An 18,106-nucleotide genomic window follows, 5' to 3' on the forward strand; every position below is an offset into this window, starting at 1 on the left:
AGGGCTCAGCGTGTAAGTGGCATTAATGCCACAAATCATGAATCTCGATGACCAACGCCCAGGGAAGCAGAGCAGAGCATGGGAGGTGGCTGAGGACAGCTGCCCAAGCCTTCCTGGTCTCTGCGTGACTCTCCATTGTGCGGGAGCTCTTGTTTTTGACCTGGCATCCTGCTGATGGACACTTCACTGATCATAATCTTCTGCTGTAACCCACCTTTCTGTGATGAATGTGCTTGTACCTATGTTGCCCTTGTGAGCACGTCTGTAGGATAATCGTTACGTGAGACTGCTGGCTCAGAGGACGTGGGCATCTGTACTACAGGCATGTGTCAAATTGCCTTCCACAGAAATGACCCCAGCGTCCCCCCGACCAGCAGTGAAGCAGAAACTCAAACCAACACACGCGCCGGGTGCTCAGCACTTTTGATCTGTGTCAGGGTGGCAAGTGAAGGAATGTGGATGTTCCCTTTTGTCTGCACTCTGAAATCCTCTCTCATTATGGCTTTAATTTGCATTTCTCTTATTTTAGACTTTGGATTTGCTATTTGACAGTTTCTGTCTTTCTTCTTGGCAATTGGTCTGTTTAGATTCTCCCTTCCCGGATCCTTTGGGTAATTTCTCTTTTCTTGGAAATTGATCCATTTCTTGGAGGCGTCCTGATTTCTGTCGAGTTGAGCAGGCAGTCGCCTTTGTTCTTCTGTTTGTTCAGTTCATCTTAATTGAGTGCCGACCCTGTGCCAGGCATCGTTATTGGCCCGGGGGATACAGTCATGGCCAAAAGCAGCAAAAAGCCTGCTTTTATGGAGACTGCAGACAATTTTTAAAATGTGTATGTGAAATATATGGACTTTTAGACAGTGATAATGCGTTGGAGATAGAGGATAATTTTAAACAGGTGGCCAAGGGGCTCACTAAAAAGGTGACTTAAAGGAGATCAGGGATTCAGCCTTGGGTTTATCTGGGAGAAGAGACAGAAGCATGCTGGTACAGATGGTGTATTAGTCAGTGTGCTCCAGAGAAACAGAACTAATCACATATAGACACATGTGAAGACACGCACTGTAGGGAATTGGCTCCTGCAGCTATGCAGGTTGAGGAATCCAAAGGTCTGCAATTAGCAAGCTGGAGACCCAGAAGAACCGATGATGTGAGTTCCAGTGTGAGTTGAGGATCTGAGACCCAGGAGAGCCGATGGTGTGAGTTCCAGTGTGAGTTGAGGGTCTGAGACCCAGGAGAGCCGATGGTGTGAGTTCCAGTGTGAGTTGAGGGTCTGAGACCCAGGAGAGCAGATGGTGTGCGTTCCACTTTGAGTTGAGAGCCTGAGACCCAGGAGAGCTGATGGTGTGAGTCGAGGGCCTGAGACCCAGGAGAGCCAATGGTGTGAATTTCAGTCCCAGCCTGAGTCTAAAGGGAGGAGAATGATGTCCCCACTTAAAGGCAGGCAGAGATAGCATGAATTCCCCCTTACCTTGTTGGTTCTGTTAGGCCTCCAGTGGGTTGAATGAGGCCACCTGCACAGAGAAGGACACTGTTTTCCTTCATCTGCCAGGTCACATGTTCATCTCATCATGAAACACCTTCATGACACACTCAGAAAAATGTCTCACCAAATATCAGGGCACCCTGTGGCCCAGTCAAATTGACACAAAACAAACCATTACCATTGGAATGGAGAGAGTGCAAAGGAAAAGAGTGAGGAATAGGACAGGGAGGTGATGGAGTGGGAAGGACGTTAGCTTCTGCTCTGAGTGAATCTGGGGAACCACTGAGGGTTTTGAGGAAAGGGGTGGGGTAATCGGACTTAGGTTTTCACAGGGCTCCTCTGGCTGCTGTGTTGAGAGCAGAGGGAAGGCGCTGACTAGTGCAGAGACCACTGCAAGAATCCTGCCAGCGTGGACCACAGTAGGAGTGGTGGAGGCAGCAGGAAGTGAAAGGAAGGGCCAACGGGATTTGCTCCTGGGTTAGATATGGAATGAGAGAGGAAGAGAGGGGTCAAAGATGACTCCAGGCCTCTGATGAGAGCAACTGGCAGGATGGAGGTGTATTTCCTGAGGTCAGGAAAATTGTGGGAAAAGCCGGATGGGGGAGGAAGGTTGGGATTTTAGTTTGGGGAATATTAAGTTTGAGGTGTCTATTAAATATCCATTTGGTGACATCGAGTAGACACGTTGGCCATCAGAATGGAGTTTAGGTGAGAGTTTGAGGCTCAAAAGTCATCGTATTTCCAGGCTGGGTTATAGTGTAAGACTCTGACTCTGTCTCAGAAAAAAAAGAAAAAATAGGCATCAACATATAGTGTTTAAATCCTTGAGAGGAGGTGAGATCCATGAGTGAGTAGAAACAGTGGAGAAGAGGAGGTTGGGAAGATGTGGGCAGACCAGCAGTGGGAGGAGGAGGACCAGGAGAAGAAGACTGCAGTGTCCTGGAAGCAGGTGGATTGATCACTTGAGTCAGTACTGCTGGGAGGATTAGTGAAAGGGGGACTGATAATTGACCACTGGGTTTATTAACATGGAGGTCTTTGGTAACCTTGACAAGGGCAAATTCTGCAGAGAAGTTGGAAGAAAAGCCGGTTGGGAGGGGTTAAGGGATGGTGAGAAGTGAAGCTGGAGAGCAAAAGTGCAGAGAATCCTTCCAAGCAGTCACCTCCACCTTCTGTGTATTATATCTCCTGCTTCATTAGATTCCCCAGCAGTGAACATGTCTCACTGTTTTTCAAAAAACAAGTAGTTGGGGCCAGAGATGGTCACTCATGCCTGTAATTCCGGCATTTTGGGAGGCCAAGGCAGGAGGATTGCTTGAGGCCAGGAGATCAAGATCAGCCTGGGCAACACAGCAAGATGCCATCCCTAAAAAAATTTTTTTTTTTAATTAGCTGGGTGTAGTGGTGCACACCTGTAGTCTTAGCTACACAGGAGGCTGGTGCAGGGGGATCACTTAAGCCCAGGAGTTTGAGGTTGCAGTGAACTATGATTGCATCATTGTACTCCAGCTAGGGTGACAGAGCAAGAGCCTGTTTCTAAATTTTTTTTTTAATTTAAAAAAAACATGGAGTTACTTATGAGTTCCTTTCTTTTGCTGTTAACTCCATTTCTGTTTTCATTTATTTATTGTATGTCTTTCTTAGGTTTATTTTGTCTTTTCTAACTTTTTGAGTAGGGCAATTCATGCTTTCTCATTTATTAATAAGATCAGTGTTTTAAGGCTATATATGTTCCTCCTAACATTGGCTTTGGCTGCATCCCACAGGTCCATAAATATATTTTTTGTCATTGTCTAGATATTCTGCAGTTTTTGTTTTTTGTTCTTTTTAACTCAAGGTTACTTTTAAGTGTTTATAGACCTCTTGGTGGCAAAGTTTGGTTTGGTCTGTGGTTTCGTTATTAGTATTTTCAAATTCTACTATATTGTTATCAGAGAACGTTGTCTTCTATTTTTTGGAATTTACTTTCTTTGTGGCCTGATAGTCACTTTTTGTGTATGCATTTGAATAGAATGAAGGTAGACTGTGTTTTACACACACACACAGAGTTGTTAGATTATTTGGCTCCCTCTCTCCTTACTTTTGTTTTTGCCAACTGCATATGGAATGGTTTGAGACAGGTGAATTAAAATGTACTAGGCCAGGCATGGTGGCTCATGCCTGTAATCCCAGCACTTTGGGGGGCCGAAGTGGGTGGATCACCCAAGGTCAGGAGTTCGAGACCAGACTGGCCAACATGGTGAAATCCCAATTCTACTAAAAATACAAAAAAAAAAAAAAAAAAAAAAAAGAGCATAGTGGTGAGCACCTGTTATCCCAGCTACTCAGGAGGCTGAGGCAGGAGAATCGCTTGAATCCAAGAGGTGGCGTTGTAGTGAGCCGAGATCATACCATTGCACTCCAGCCTGGGCAACAGAGTAAGACTCTGTCTCAACAAAAAAAAAGGTGCTAATGCTAGCATACTCTGCTTTTTCTCCCTATATTTCCAGTCTTGCTCTGTGAATATTGAGGCTATGCTATTTGGTACATGAACATTCATTAATATTAGATCTTCATGATGACTGTCATCCTTCACCCTCACACAGTGCCCTTCTTTTTTCTCAATTTTTTTTTGCCCTGACTTCAGCTTTGTCTATTATTATGACCCCTGATTTATCTTCATTTGCATTTGTGTGTTATGCTTCTACTCATCCTTTTTAAAAATTATGGTAAAATGCACGTAACATTTATCATTTTAACCTTTTTAAAAGTATACAGTTCAGGGGTATTAAGTACTTCTCACTGTAGTACAACCGTCACCATCATCCATCTGCAGAACTTTGTAAAAATCATCTGCCCATCTTTTTTTTTTTTTTTTTTGAGATGGAATCTGTCTGTCACCCAGGCTGGAATGCAATGGCATAATCTTGGCTCACTGCAACCTCTGCCTCCCAGGTTCAAGCGATTCTCCTGCCTTAGCCTCCTGAGTAGCTGGGACTGCAGGCACCCACCACCACACCTGGCTAATTTTTTGTATTTTTAGTAGAGACAGGATTTCATCATGTTGGCCAGGCTGGTCTTGAACTCCTGACCTCATGATCTATCTGCCTCGGCCTCCCAAAGTGCTGAGATTACAGATGTAAGCCACTGTGCCCGGTCCTGCCCATCCTTTTTGATGAAACCTTGCTGAATCATTCTACCTTCAGTGCCCTTGTTTGTGATCCAGTCTTTTTTATTTTTTAGCAAGTGTGTATGGCTCATTAACATTTACTGATATGGCACATGCATTTGGTCTTAGGCTTTCTGCTTTCATAGTTTTGTGGGGATTGTCAATTTTCTCCATATGGTCTCTGTTGTCTTTGTTTTATTTTCTGTGTGTATGTCTTCTGATAATTTGAAAAGCTGCATTTTTGATCCCATGGTTATCTTCATAATTATGACATCTTTAATCCTTTTATTTCTCTAGACAACATTTATTTTCTCCCTACTATGAACAATATCAAAATTAGAATATTTCTACTTTCCTTCCTCGAAGTTATTTGATTTTTTTCTGTTTACCTCGATGCCTCTAATTTTAAACTTCTAAGCAATTCTTTAGACTCCCAACTATATATGAATATGACAGTTTACTTATATTACCTCCATCCCTCCTACTTTTTATTATTTATTATTTCTCTGTTTTGTTTCATTCTTCTTAATCTTTAGATTGGCTGCAATAGTCCTGCAGTTACACAAATTCTACGCTCATTGCTGGCCCTCTTGGCAGTGCTCCATTTATACCTTGACCCTGATTTCTCTTCATTTGCATTTGTTATGCTTCTGCTCATCCTTTTTATGAATTCTGGTAAAATACACATAACATTTACCATTTTAATGGTCTACAGTTCAGGGGCATTAAGTACCTTCTCACTGTAGGGCAACTGATATGGTTTGGCTGTGTCCCCACCCAAATCTCATCTTGAATTGTAAATCCCACAATTCCCATGTGTCGTGGGAGGAACCTGGTGGGAGGTAATTGAATCATGGGGGCAGGTCTTTCCCGTGCTGTTCTCATGATAGTGAATAAATCTCATGAGATCTGATGGCTTTTACACATGGGAATTTTCCTGCACAAGCTCGCTGTCTTTCCCTTTGCCTGCCACCATCCATGTAAGGTGTAACTTGCTCCTCCTTGCCTTTTGCCATGATTGTGAGGCCTCCCCAGCCATGTGGAACTGTAAGTCCAGTTAAACCTCTTTTGTAAATTGCCCAATCGCGGGTATGTCTTTATCAGCAGCATGAAAATGGATTAAAACAGCAGCCATCACCACCATCCATCCGCAGAACTTTTAAAAAATCATCTGCCCATCCTTTTATATTAAACCTTTCTGAATCATTCTTGATTTGCCTAAGGGTGTCCTTAACTTTTTAAAGAAAGGGTCATGGGAACTATAATTCAAAAATATGTTCAACACGTTTTTCTGTTGACTTTATACTTGAAAGATGGTTCATTGGGCTTTAAATTCTTGGTTCATTCATTTATTTGATAAATATTAAGCCCCCTACAGTATGCCAGTTACTGTTCTAGACCCTGGCAATGCAGTGATGTGTAAAACACCCAATCACCTTAACCCTCTTGTAGCTAACTTTCTATTTGGGGAAGACAAACAATAAGCTATTCAAGTAAGTACAATAGGTGGTAGGTTGGATAGAGGTGTGTGCTATGGAGAAAAACAAAGTGGGTGATGGAGTACCTGGCTTTGTTCTGTGAAGCAGAGGAGATGACCCTCACAGAATGTCTTAGCCCCTGTACATATTCCCACTGATGTGTAAAGAGTGGAGAGTAGGTTCTGCCTCTTGGTGTCTCACTCACTCTGGGGAAGTGGGCTTTCCTGGCTTTGTCAGAGTCACTCCCTTGACTTCTCTGTTTGCCCAAAAACCATGTACTTAAGAACTGTCACCAGATGCAATTTATGCAAGTAAAAGAAATTCAACTGCAGTGGTATGGAGGGGGCAGTCCAGGGCGGCCACCACAACCAAGTTTCTCCCTGCTTTCTACTCCACCTGTGTTAGTGAGCATCCTTCATTCTCATGCATGCAAGATAGTTCATCTTCCCCTGAATTCATGTCCCCTTCCCAATAGACTCCCACTTACACAGCATTGGCCAGACTGGGTCATGTGACCACCCCTGCTTGCAAGGGAGTCTGGAAAGTTAAGTATCTGTGGCTGGGAAATTGGTCTTACAACAGACGCAGGGCAGTGGGGGTCATGCTGCCTGCCACAGATGGAGTTTGCATTTCTTTTCCTCATTGTCTGGTTTGCAACTTGACTCTGCCAATCAAAGCTATAAGTGCCCTGCAGACCTGTTTCCACACTGTAGATCTTGTTCCACTGGTCTCCTGGCTCTTCCCTATTCCAGGAGCACCTTGGTCTCTTCTCTATAGCTTTGTATGACATGGTCATATATTAGTGTCATTCCAAAATACATAATGGTTTTTGTCAATATGAATGGAATCTGTATCTGTATTTAATATTTAGTTTGTTATAGCAAGGGTGACCATATAATTTATCATCTAAATCAGAATACTTTTGAGGGTAAAAGGGGAACAACATTAAAAATTATGTCAGAACAAGTGTTAACTGAGACTGTCCCAAGCCATGACATATAATTACCCTAGTCATTGTTGCATTTTATAAATTGATTTGATGTCTTATAGGTTGATTATACCACCTCTATGTCTGCACTCTCCACTCTACTAATTAACTTGTTGATTCTGTTACATTTTCTAGTAAGTTATCCACAGTTAAATGTAATTTTGGTTCTTCTATTCCAGTCCTATTCTATGCTTATTTTTCTTGTCTTATTGCATGGGCCAGAGCCCTAGTACTATATGGAGCTATAATGATAGCAGATTTTTTTTTTCTTGCTTCCAATCTTAAAGTCACATGGTTCACAATGTTCAGAAGACAAAACCCACATGCTCAAAAGAAACCTGGCTTCTTCTGGCACTGAGACCATAGAGAAATGTCCCCAGTGAGTCCCCATGGAGGAGACACTATGTGATACTTTTTTTCCTTGTATTTCTTCCAGAAAACCCTTTTGCTGTGCCTCAGGATGGGGGAGATGAGATCTGAAGCACCCAGTGCAGCCTCCGAGAAGAACAACTTCTACAGAGATGCCAGGGACAGCCGAGGTAGCGACGGTGGCAGAGGAAGAAATGCTGCCTGTGCCCAAAACCCTCTTCCGTGGACTTCTAAGATTAGGAGCAAACTCAGGGGTAGGGGCTGGGGGTGCCGGGGAAGGGATTCTGAGCCACCTGTCCGCAAGCAATAGTCCCATTTTGGGCTGGTGGCTTCTGAGAGGTGACTCATTGTGGACTCAGGATGACCAAAACAAAGCAACTCTGGCTGATTCCAGCCAGGAGGATTGAGGTCTGTGAGTTATACCCATGGTTGAAAACCGAAGCTTCCCTTGCCCCTGCTCCCTCCAAATAGCGGCCCCTTGGGGCTATTTGTGTCAGAATATTGGATGTGCGCGTGTGTGTGTGTGCGTGTGTGATTTGGGGTGTTCTTTTTGTTTGCTTGGTTGGTTTTTATTGGGGCTTCCCCCTCAAGTTCTCTGATGGGCACAGGTCACCCTCTAGCTGGGGGGTTCTGATCAGTGTCAATGTCCAGGCCGCAAGCTTCTTGCTAAAGCACAGGGTACAGCCCCTCTGTGTCTCGGGGGGCACTGGGGATTTCAAAATGCCAGTAGGGTTGGTTCTTACAGAATTCATTCCTGTAACAATAGTAATACTAAGGGACGCATCTCAGGCTGACCACAGGTCAGGTACCAAGTTGAGTGTTTTCATGCACTCTCTCTCTTACCACCTGGGAGGCAGAAAAAGCTCACAGTGGAGAAGGGGTGCCCAGGGCCATGTGGCCAGGAGGAGACCAACCCCTTGTTTGATCTCAGGGGTGCAGGAACCCAAAGTCCAGGCTCCAACTCCCTGGACATGACGTGCTCCCCAGCCAGGGCACACCCTGCACCATGCCAGGAGCATCTCCTTGATGCCTCCACAGGCCATCTCCCTGAGTTCTCCGCCATCACCACCTGGAGCGCTGATCTACTCAGCACATTCGGGCTAAGCACCTGCTGCCTGCCAGGCCCCGTGCTGGGCAGTGATGGGGACGAAAGATGAGTCCCCCTGGGGAGCCTCCCATCTGGTGGGAGACACAGACACAGGGATCTTTGCTGGACAGGGTAACGAGGCTACAGAAACCCAAAGAGGAGGGTTCTAGAAATCCATCTACTTTCAAGTGGGACTTCTATGTAAACCTAGATGCCCATAACATCCACCCACAGAGCTAATCACCTCCACTCCTGCCCCATTGCACCTATGAGATGGCATCACCTAAATGATCACAAACATCTCCAAAGGCCACACTGCCAGTGTAGATACACACATTCCATGGGCGTTAGTGATACCAGACCTCCCTCAGCTCTTAGCTCGGGAGGCCCTGCTTAATAAACACGTGTGTCCTCTGATCCAGTTTCCTCATTTCATCAGACCTGGTGTTCTCACACTGACCAACCATCCATTCACCAGACACGACAGTGAACAAGGCAGGTCCCTGCTCACTGTGCTGGCTTTCTAGCTGGGGCAAGACAGTGAAGAAAGAAGGTGGCAAGGGCAGTGAGTGCTCTGCTGGGAACTCAGTTCGAGGGACACGTGAGCGAGACACTTGTGGACCTGGGGTGGTCTGGAAAGGCCTTCTTGAGCAGATGATTGAAGCCCGGATTTGAATGACACACAGGAGCCAGTAATGGGCATTAAAGATAGGAAAAGAGCATTTCAGACAGAAGGAATGGCTAGTTCAAAGGCCCTGAAGCAGCCATAGTCTTGGTGGTTTCAAGGAAGCATAAGAAAGCCAGGTGGCTGGGACCCAGAGGAGATGAGGGCGGGCGAGCATGCCCAGCTCTGGGCTCCGCTGTGAGTCAAGCTGTGCAAACAATGCCCTGCCTTTGGAAAAGCAGAACAAACCTGCTAGGGCATAAAGCATCCCCATTCTGCCTGGCTCTCCATCCTCTCAACAGCCCCGTGAAGAAGGGGCTCTCCCCATTTTATGGATGAGAAGACAGACTCAGCCGGGTCAAGTGGCTTGCCCAGGGTCACACAGGTCGGCTGTGGAAGACCCAGGCCCCTGGCTTCAGTCTTTGGGTTCACCTGTCCCCTCCAGGCAGTGCTGGCAGCGGTATGCCAGGCCTACAGCTTGGCAGAGGCAAAGTGCGAGAATCTCTGCTTGGGGTCTCAATTGGAGAAAGGCATGGCTTCCTCTCCCCTGATGTGAGCCATCCCAGGGCCATGGTGCCATAAGGGGGTGCACAGCCTGTCCCATGTGCAGTGCCTCGGAAGGCAGAGGAAGCTTTGGGGTGAGGGGCCCAAGACCCAGATTCTGACGTCAGCTCTGCCACTGACAACAAACAGCATGACCTCAGGCAAGGTCTGTTACCTCAGTTTCCCCATCGGTAAGAGGAAGGAGTCAGATGGGTATTTAAGGGGTTTGCAGCCCTCGTGTCCTGCTGTCCTGGATGATGCTCTACAGGTGCTTCCTCCGCCAAAAAGGAACTGGTGACCTTGCCTCCCTCTCCTGCACACCTGGGGTCAGAGGTCTGCCAAATAGACAACAGCTAGAGCTGGGGTTCACCTAAGCATCCCTTGAGATTTACAACCTTCTAGGAGGACGTTCCTCCTGAAAAAGGTCTTTTCAGGAATAACTGAAAAACCCATGGGGTTTGCGGTCCTACTGCTCTGCCAAGTCCCTCTTGGGCAGCTGGGCTGAGGACTGGAACATTCTGTGGCAAGCAGGAGGTCTCAGCAGAGATCACCAAGACCCAGCACACCTGGTATAGATAGCCTGCGGCAAAGGCAGGTACAGACAGCCACAACACCCTCCTTCCCACAGGTCACCCCCACGAGTCACTTAACCTCTCAGAGCCTCTGCTTCTTACCTGTCAAGTGTGTGAGGTGGGGTGCCAGGGGGTCACGGTACTTGCTGTCTGACGGAGGAGGTGAGAACGGTGTGCACGCGGGTATGAACACTCGGTGTAGAAAGCAGGTGTGGGTATTCAATCCCCCAGTGGTGTCAAGGGCTCCTCAAAACGCCATGGGTCCCCAGGTCATTGTGAGAAACACTGTCCCCATCCTGCTGTGGTTGTGGCGGGCAGGTCCTTCAATGAGTAGAGTGTCCCTGAGAACAAGATGGATGCAGGGTAGTGACAAGTTCAAGCATAGATTTCTAGAGTTATCGTTTTGTAGCAACTCCTCAACCTGATTTTTTAAGCTGCCTACTTTTACTTTTTACTGTGAGCTTCTGTCCGTAACCATGTAATTTGTAATAATAATACATAAAGAAAAACATGAGAGAAAGGAGGACAAGATGTCCACAGAGGAATCTGCATTCGAGGCTGCTTTGCAGAACTACCGCATTTGTAAGGACTGTTTCCCACTGGGAACTGTGTGATTCATGAGCAGTTTTATGCTTTCCCCCTCGTCTGTGTATGGTGTGATTGTTGTGTGTTTCAGAATCTCTATTCAGAACCAATAGCTGGTAGTGCCTGCTGGCTCGCTGCCCTCACGTTAGCCTCTGAACATGCCCTGCACCTAGAGAAGCAGCCTGCTCACCTGCCTCGCCTGGCCCCTCCAGCTGCCAGGCCAGCACCTGACCATGACCATTGCTGATGTGCAACGGGCCTTAATTGAAAACACACACACACAAGTACACAATGCACACACACATACATGCACATGAATACGTGTGCACAACCAGCTGTGCACGCACACACATGCATGGACACGTGCACATGCACACACACAGGTGATTTCACAGGTAGATCTGGTCCCTCTTGCTGTCTCCAATGTTCTAGAAAGCAGCAAGTAGGCAGCTGACAGTGTTCCCAGGGTGGGTGGCATCTCCCCTCATCATCAGAAAGATTCAGTCAAATTTGGCCCAGAGCTGAAGAGAAGGACTTGGGACTGTCAGAGAAAACACAACCAGGAATGGGGGTTAACAGGATTCTTTGGCCAGGAGATGGTTCCCAGTTCACCATCAACCCAAAAGCTCTCTTCAGGTCATGTCAAACAGACCAGGGCTGTGGGTGTGGCTGAGCCTGGCACTGACTCGCCCACAGGCCACTGTCCAGGTGAAGTCAGGATTCCAGCCTGGTGTGGCCACACCCTTTACATCCCTCCAGCCGCTGTCCCCACCCAGGCCCCTCCGATGGCTTGGCTGCCTTCACAATCACCATGTCTATTAGAGACTGTGCCATTATTTTAATTTTTCAACTTGGCTGAACTGGTCCCCATCAACAGGAAGAGGCTTCAGAAGTGAATTTACAGATTTCCCACATGTTTGAAATTAACATAACAGGAACTCAGGAGGCAGAGCTTGCAGAGAGTTGAGATCACACCAGTCCACTCCAGCCTGGGCATGAGTGAGACTGTGTAGGTAGGTAGGTAGGTAGGTAGGTAAGAAGGAAGGAAAGAATAACAGACCTGGATGGAGTCATTGCGAACATGTCTTATCAATGTTGAAGGGCCACCCATCCCTATAGGGACACATCCACGTGGGTGGTTTTGTCTGCTGTGAAAATCTAGGGTTAGAATCATGGAAGCAAACTGCAGGGATTCTTAATCATCCTGCTCACGTGGTGGGCATCAGAGGGTGTCTGCCTGGCCCCCATAGCATCAGGACAGTCGGACAGGCCATGAGTGGATGGCACTCTGATCACCGCCCTTTGCAGTCCAGGAATATATCACTGGGCTGGGGCCATGCCCTGTGCCCTCCGGAAGACAAGCCTGTACACTTTCTATGTGCCAGATGCCATGCACAGTGCCCTAGTTCCTGTAGCACCAACACATCCCACACTGGTGCTTAAGTGCATGCAAACAACTTTGGGGGTTGTGGCCCGAAAAGCTCAAATGTTAAAGTTAAGCAGTCAGGCGAGCTAGAAGAGGTCAGGACCCTCCTAGAAAACCCATTCGATGACACGCATTTCCCTCACCTATTCAGCAGATACTTGCCAAGCACCTGCCGCTTGCCTGGCCCCAGACCCAGGGCCCATCTGGGAGCCATTCCTGCTATAGCTGGGACCACCTGTGAAATGACTAGTTGTGCCTAACAGACATGCTTAGATTCACAAAATGAAATCAGAACACTTACCTCCTACCCATGAAAGTGACCTTGGAGGTATCATTGCCCCCACCACCCCAGTTTCTAGTCCAAGCTCCTGGCCAACAGCTGGTGCTAGATAGATGCTTGATGAATGAGCAGGTTTGACTATTAGTTACTCTGTACCTAAAACTCCTATCTTCACCTCAAAGCCCTGACAGATTTGCCCTTGACAGACTGAAATCCAGGGCTGCTGCAGGGTTCACCTCCAGGAGGCACCATTCATGATACCATCCCATAAATGGTAATGGGCTCCCAGGAATGCTGTTTATATAGACCGCACTGAGAATGGTGACCCTTGGGTTTGTACAATGAGGCACCCTGTTGAATGACCCTAAACCAGCCTCCAAAATGTGCAGGATCCCACATTGGTCAGCGCCAACCCTGAGCACAAGATCAAAAACCGTAGATGACATGGCCACCCTGGCCACAACTGGAACCAAGCTGGTGGCCCGAGAGAGAGCCTCTTTTTGGAATTGCATGTCAGTTTCTCATACCCAGTTTCTTCCTATTTTTCCCCATTTCCCGTTTTAAAGCTAGTGGCATACATCACAGTCAAATAACCAAGTGGTCAGTGTCTGGACGATGTGCAGTAATGATGAGGTGGGGGCTGCAAAGGTGAGGGGCTCAGTCACCTTAACAAGGCAGGAAACCTCCCACAAAAGGCGGATGTGTCCTCCCCAGGGCCAGCCGGACAAGGGCACGCAGCGGCAGGGGTGGGGGATAGAAATATTTTCTCTCCTGTAAACTGACTTCATGTGAGCAGGCATGGGGTCTCTCTGAGAGCTGATAACTGGGAAAACCAAAAACCAATAATATTCCTAATAATAATACTAGAATGTAACAATAATAATGTGTTTTTCACTGACCGCTGTTGCTCTGCTTTTGTCTTTATATACAGTAGTTTTTATAACAATGTCCCTAGGTTTTAATAAAGGAGTGTCATGTCAACTGTTCCCTAGATTGACGTTTCTTTCGGTATTTCAAAATGCGCTCAAGGGAACCTGTGCCCACATAATTTGTCACTTTGTTAGGGAAGGTGGAGGACCAGGGGCTGGGGTGCCAGCCAAGGTGGTGGTAGGGGGAGCTGGGCACGCGAGTCCATCCTGAACACTCAATGCCAATGGCAGGTGGACACCACCTCCAAAGGGGCAAGGGCAAGGTCAGAGAGGAGTGACAGGGCCCTGAATCTGGCACTAGCACCCAATAAGACAGAGCTGAAAGCACATGGGGGATCAAGGGGAAAGGCTGATCACTGCAGACGGCATGCCATCAGTGGCCCCTGGTGTGACATGCCAGGTGCCTCTTGTTTGTCATCTCATTGGCGAAGGGACAGAGTAACCTCCTTTAATGAACGCCGTGCCCTGAAAAGCCACCATCCCTCATGCTGGGACTGTGTGTCCCTCATGCTGGACACGGAGTCAATTCTGGCCCCACTCGCCAGCAGGAGGAGTGAGGACGCAGGAGAAGGGACAGGCTGCACCATGGAGAAAAGCAGCACCAGGCCTTGCAGCCCAGCCCTACTTCACCTGGGGCCCAGAGGCCCCCAACACCTGAAATCCGATGATGAGGATGCCAGACTGCTGGTACCCCCAGGCAATGGAGGGTGGCAAATACTATTTTCCTCCAGAGAGGTCTCATCAGATGCTTCAAAATACTTCTGCCAACAGTTTATCAAATATATCTTTCCTGGCATACAATCAGAGGTCACCAGGTACACAAGGCAGCAACGTAAAGAAGCAATGGAGGCACAGGGATTAGGAGCCAGGCAGAGAGGCTACAAGCCCAGGAGCAGTCAGACACATGTCTTCACACAGCCATACTTACTGTGCTCCAAATACATAAAATCACATCTGAAACCCATAAAAAAAGATACAGGAAATTTTTCAAAGAGCCGATTAGAAACTGTAGAAATTTTTTTAAAAGTACATAATAACCCAAATTAAGGTCTCAGTAAATGAGTTGAAAAGCAGATTACGTAAGACAGTGTGGTATTGGCAAAAGAACAGACAATGAACAGAATAGACAGCCCAGAAATAGACCCACATAAAATAGTCAACTGATCTTTGACAAAGGCACAAAAGCAATAGAATGGAGGAAAAAAATAGTCTTTTCAAGAAATGGTGCTGGAACAACTGGACATTCACGTGGAAAAGTACAAATCCGGACACAGACTTTACACTCCACAAAATTAACTCAAAATGGAGCATAGACCTAAGTGAAACAAACAAAAACAAACAAACAAAAAACAACTGTAGAACTCCTAGAAGATAACGTAGGAGAAAATCTAGATGACCTTGGTTTGGCAATGACTTTTTAGATACAACACCAAAGACACGATCTATGAAAGAATTGATAAGTTGGACTTCATTAAAATTAAACCTGTCTGCTCTGTGAAATATTATCAAGAGAATGAAAAGCGAAGCCAAAGAACGAGAGAAAAATATTTGCAAAAAGACACATCTGATAAAGGATCATTAGCCAAAATATACAAAGAATTCTTAAAACGCAACCGTAAGAAAACAGATCCAGGCACAGTGGCTTGCACCTGTCATTCCAGCTATTTGGGAGGCTGAGGCGGGAGGGTCACTTCAGCCCAGAGGTTCAAGACCAGCCTGGTAGCTACAGTGAGACCCTGTCTCAAAAAAGAAAAAGAAAACAAGCCGGGCACGGTGGCTCACGCCTGTAATCCCAGTACTTTGGGAAGCTGAGGCGGGTGGATCACCTGAGGCCAGGAGTTCGAGACCAGTCTGACCAACATGGTGAAACCCCATCTCTACTAAAAAAAAAAAAAAAAAATTAGCCAGGCATGGTGGTGCATGCTGCTTGGGAGGCTAAGGCAGGAGAATCGCCTGAACCCAGGAGACAGAGGTTGCAGTATGCTGAGATTGTGCCATTGCACTCCAGCCTGGGTGACAGAGCGAGACTCCGTCTCAAAAAAAAAAAAAAGAAAAAGAAAAAAGAAAAAGAAAGAGGAAAGGAAAGAAGAGGAAAGGAAAGGAAAGGAAAGGAAAAAAGAAAGGAAAGGAAAGGAAAAAGGAAAGAGGAAAGGAAAGGAAAACAACGTGATTAAGAAATGAGCCAAAGACCTTAAGAGGCGCCTCACCAAAGAAGATACACAGGCAGAAAATAAGCATCTGAAAAGATACTCCACCTCATACGTCATCAGAAATGCAAATTAAAACAATGAGATACTATGACACACCTATTAGAATGGCCAAACTCCGGCACACCAACACCACCAAATGCTGATGAGAATGTGGAGAAACAGGAGCTCTCATTCACTGCTGTGAATGCTTTGGAAGACGGTTTGGCAGTTCCTCACAAAACAAAACATATTTTTACCATCCGACCCGGCATTCACACTTCTTGGTATTTACCCAAAGGAGTTGACAACTTATGTCCACACAAAACCTGCACACGGGTGTTTATAGCTTTATTCATAATTGCCGAAACTTGGAAGAAACCAAGATGTCCGTCCGTGGGTGGATAAATATAAACTGTGGTACATCCAGACAATACAAGATTATGCAATGAAGAAATGAGGGATCAAGCCATTAAAAGACATGGAGGAAACACAGATGCATATGACTAAGTGAAAGAAGCCAATCTGAAATTGTGATTTTCCGTAGGCCGGGCGCGGTGGCTCAAGCCTGTAATCCCAGCACTTTGGGAGGCCGAGGCGGGCGGATCACGAGGTCAGGTGATCGAGACCATCCTGGCTAACACGGTGAAACCCCGTCCCTACTAAAAATACAAAAAAACTAGCCGGGCGTGGTGGCGGCGCCTGTAGTCCCAGCTACTCGGGAGGCTGAGGCGGGAGAATGGCGTGAACCCGGGAGGTGGAGCTTGCAGTGAGCCGAGATCGCGCCACTGCACTCCAGCCTGGGCGACAGAGCAAGACTCCGTCTCAAAAAAAAAAGAAAAAAAAAAAAAAAGAATGAAATTGTGATTTTGCCACAAGGAAATTCCTTGTGGACGAAGGACAGACAGAACTCAAAGTCCTCCTTCTGCTCACATGAGACAAATGCATGTCTGATTTGCTTCCTCTGACCTAGTGTTTCACTAAGCCAAACTAAGGCAGAAGTGGCTACTCTTCTACGCCATCCCACTTGCAGATTGTGTTTTTGGTGAAAGGCTGGCTGATCAGAGACTCAAAAGAATGCAAACATTTGTCTCTTACCTACCTATGACCCAGAAGTCCTTTCCCCCACTTTGAGTTGTCCCACCTTTCTGGGCCGAACCAATGTACACCTTACACATACTGATTATAATGTCTCATGTCTCCCTAAAATGTATAAAACCAAGCTGTGCCCCAACCACCTTGGATACATGTCGTAAGGATCTCCTGAAGTTGTGTCATGGGTGTGTCCTTAATCTTGGCAAAATGATCTTTCTAAATTGATGGAGATCTGTCTCAGAGACTTTTGGGTTCACACCAGTACGCTAAAAACTACAAAACACTGCTTAAAAAAAAGAAAAATAAAAAAACAATAAATAAGTAAACAAATTATTTTTTTAAAGAGAAAACACTGCTGAAGGAAACCAAAGGAAATCTAAATAAATGAAGAGATTGACATATTCATAGATTGAAACACTCAACAAAGTAAAGATGTCAATTCTCCCCAAATCAGATTGATGTCAGTTATCTCCAATTCCTGCCAAAATCCCAGGAAGATTTTTTTGCAGACGGACAAAATGATTCTAAAATTTATACAGAAAAGCAAAGGACAAGTAAGATAATTTTGAAACAGAATAAAGTGGGAGAAATGGGAGTGATCACTCAACCCAATTTTACTACTTATGTAGCTATAGCAGCCAAGACTGCGTGGTTTTGTTAGAAGGACAGACACACAGATGAATGGAACAGAATAGAGAACTTAAATAGACCCACACATATTTGCCAAATTGGTTTTTGACTAAGGTGTAAAAGCAGTTTGATAAGGGAAAGATAGGCTTTCCAACAAATGGTACTGGAGCAATTGGACATTCATAGGAAAAAGATAAAAGAAAATAGACCCTTGAGGTAAGTACCTAAGTCTTATATACTAAGTAAAAATAATATTAAAGTAGAATATAAATTTGAATGTTAAAAATGTAAAACTATAAAACTTTGGGAAAATATTATTTAAAATAAAAATTGATTGATTGGACTTAATCACAGTTAAAATATTTTGCTTTGTGAGAGACCCTGTTAAAGGCAGGAACAGACAAGCTACAGATTAAAAAAAAAAAAATCTCAAACCACATATCCAACAAAGGACTAGTAGCTAGACACAAAAACAAAACACTCAAAAGTAAACAGTAAAAGACAAAAACAATCAAAGTAGACACGAAGAGACATTTTACTAAAGAGAATATACAAAGGGCAAATAATTTTGATGAAGTCCAATTTATCTATTTTTTATATTGTTGTTTGTGCCTTTGGTTTCATATCTAAGAAACCATTGCCT

General features: G+C 45.7%; 1 protein-coding gene across 2 annotated transcripts in view; it reads left to right on the forward strand.

Annotated features, from left to right (window-relative positions):
* Positions 1-13,614, forward strand: part of SHISAL1 (shisa like 1) — an 87,786-nt gene extending 74,172 nt beyond the window's left edge. For both annotated transcript variants that reach the window (XM_025400418.1, XM_025400419.1), the window contains exon 5: positions 7,534-13,614. In XM_025400418.1, coding sequence (XP_025256203.1) covers position 7,534 — 1 coding nt within the window. In that variant the 3' untranslated portion in view covers positions 7,535-13,614. The remainder of the gene's footprint in view (positions 1-7,533) is intronic.
* Positions 13,615-18,106: the final 4,492 nt, after the last annotated feature.

The sequence above is a fragment of the Theropithecus gelada genome, chromosome 10, assembly GCF_003255815.1.
Source record: "Theropithecus gelada isolate Dixy chromosome 10, Tgel_1.0, whole genome shotgun sequence".
Taxonomy (NCBI): Eukaryota; Metazoa; Chordata; class Mammalia; order Primates; family Cercopithecidae; genus Theropithecus; species Theropithecus gelada.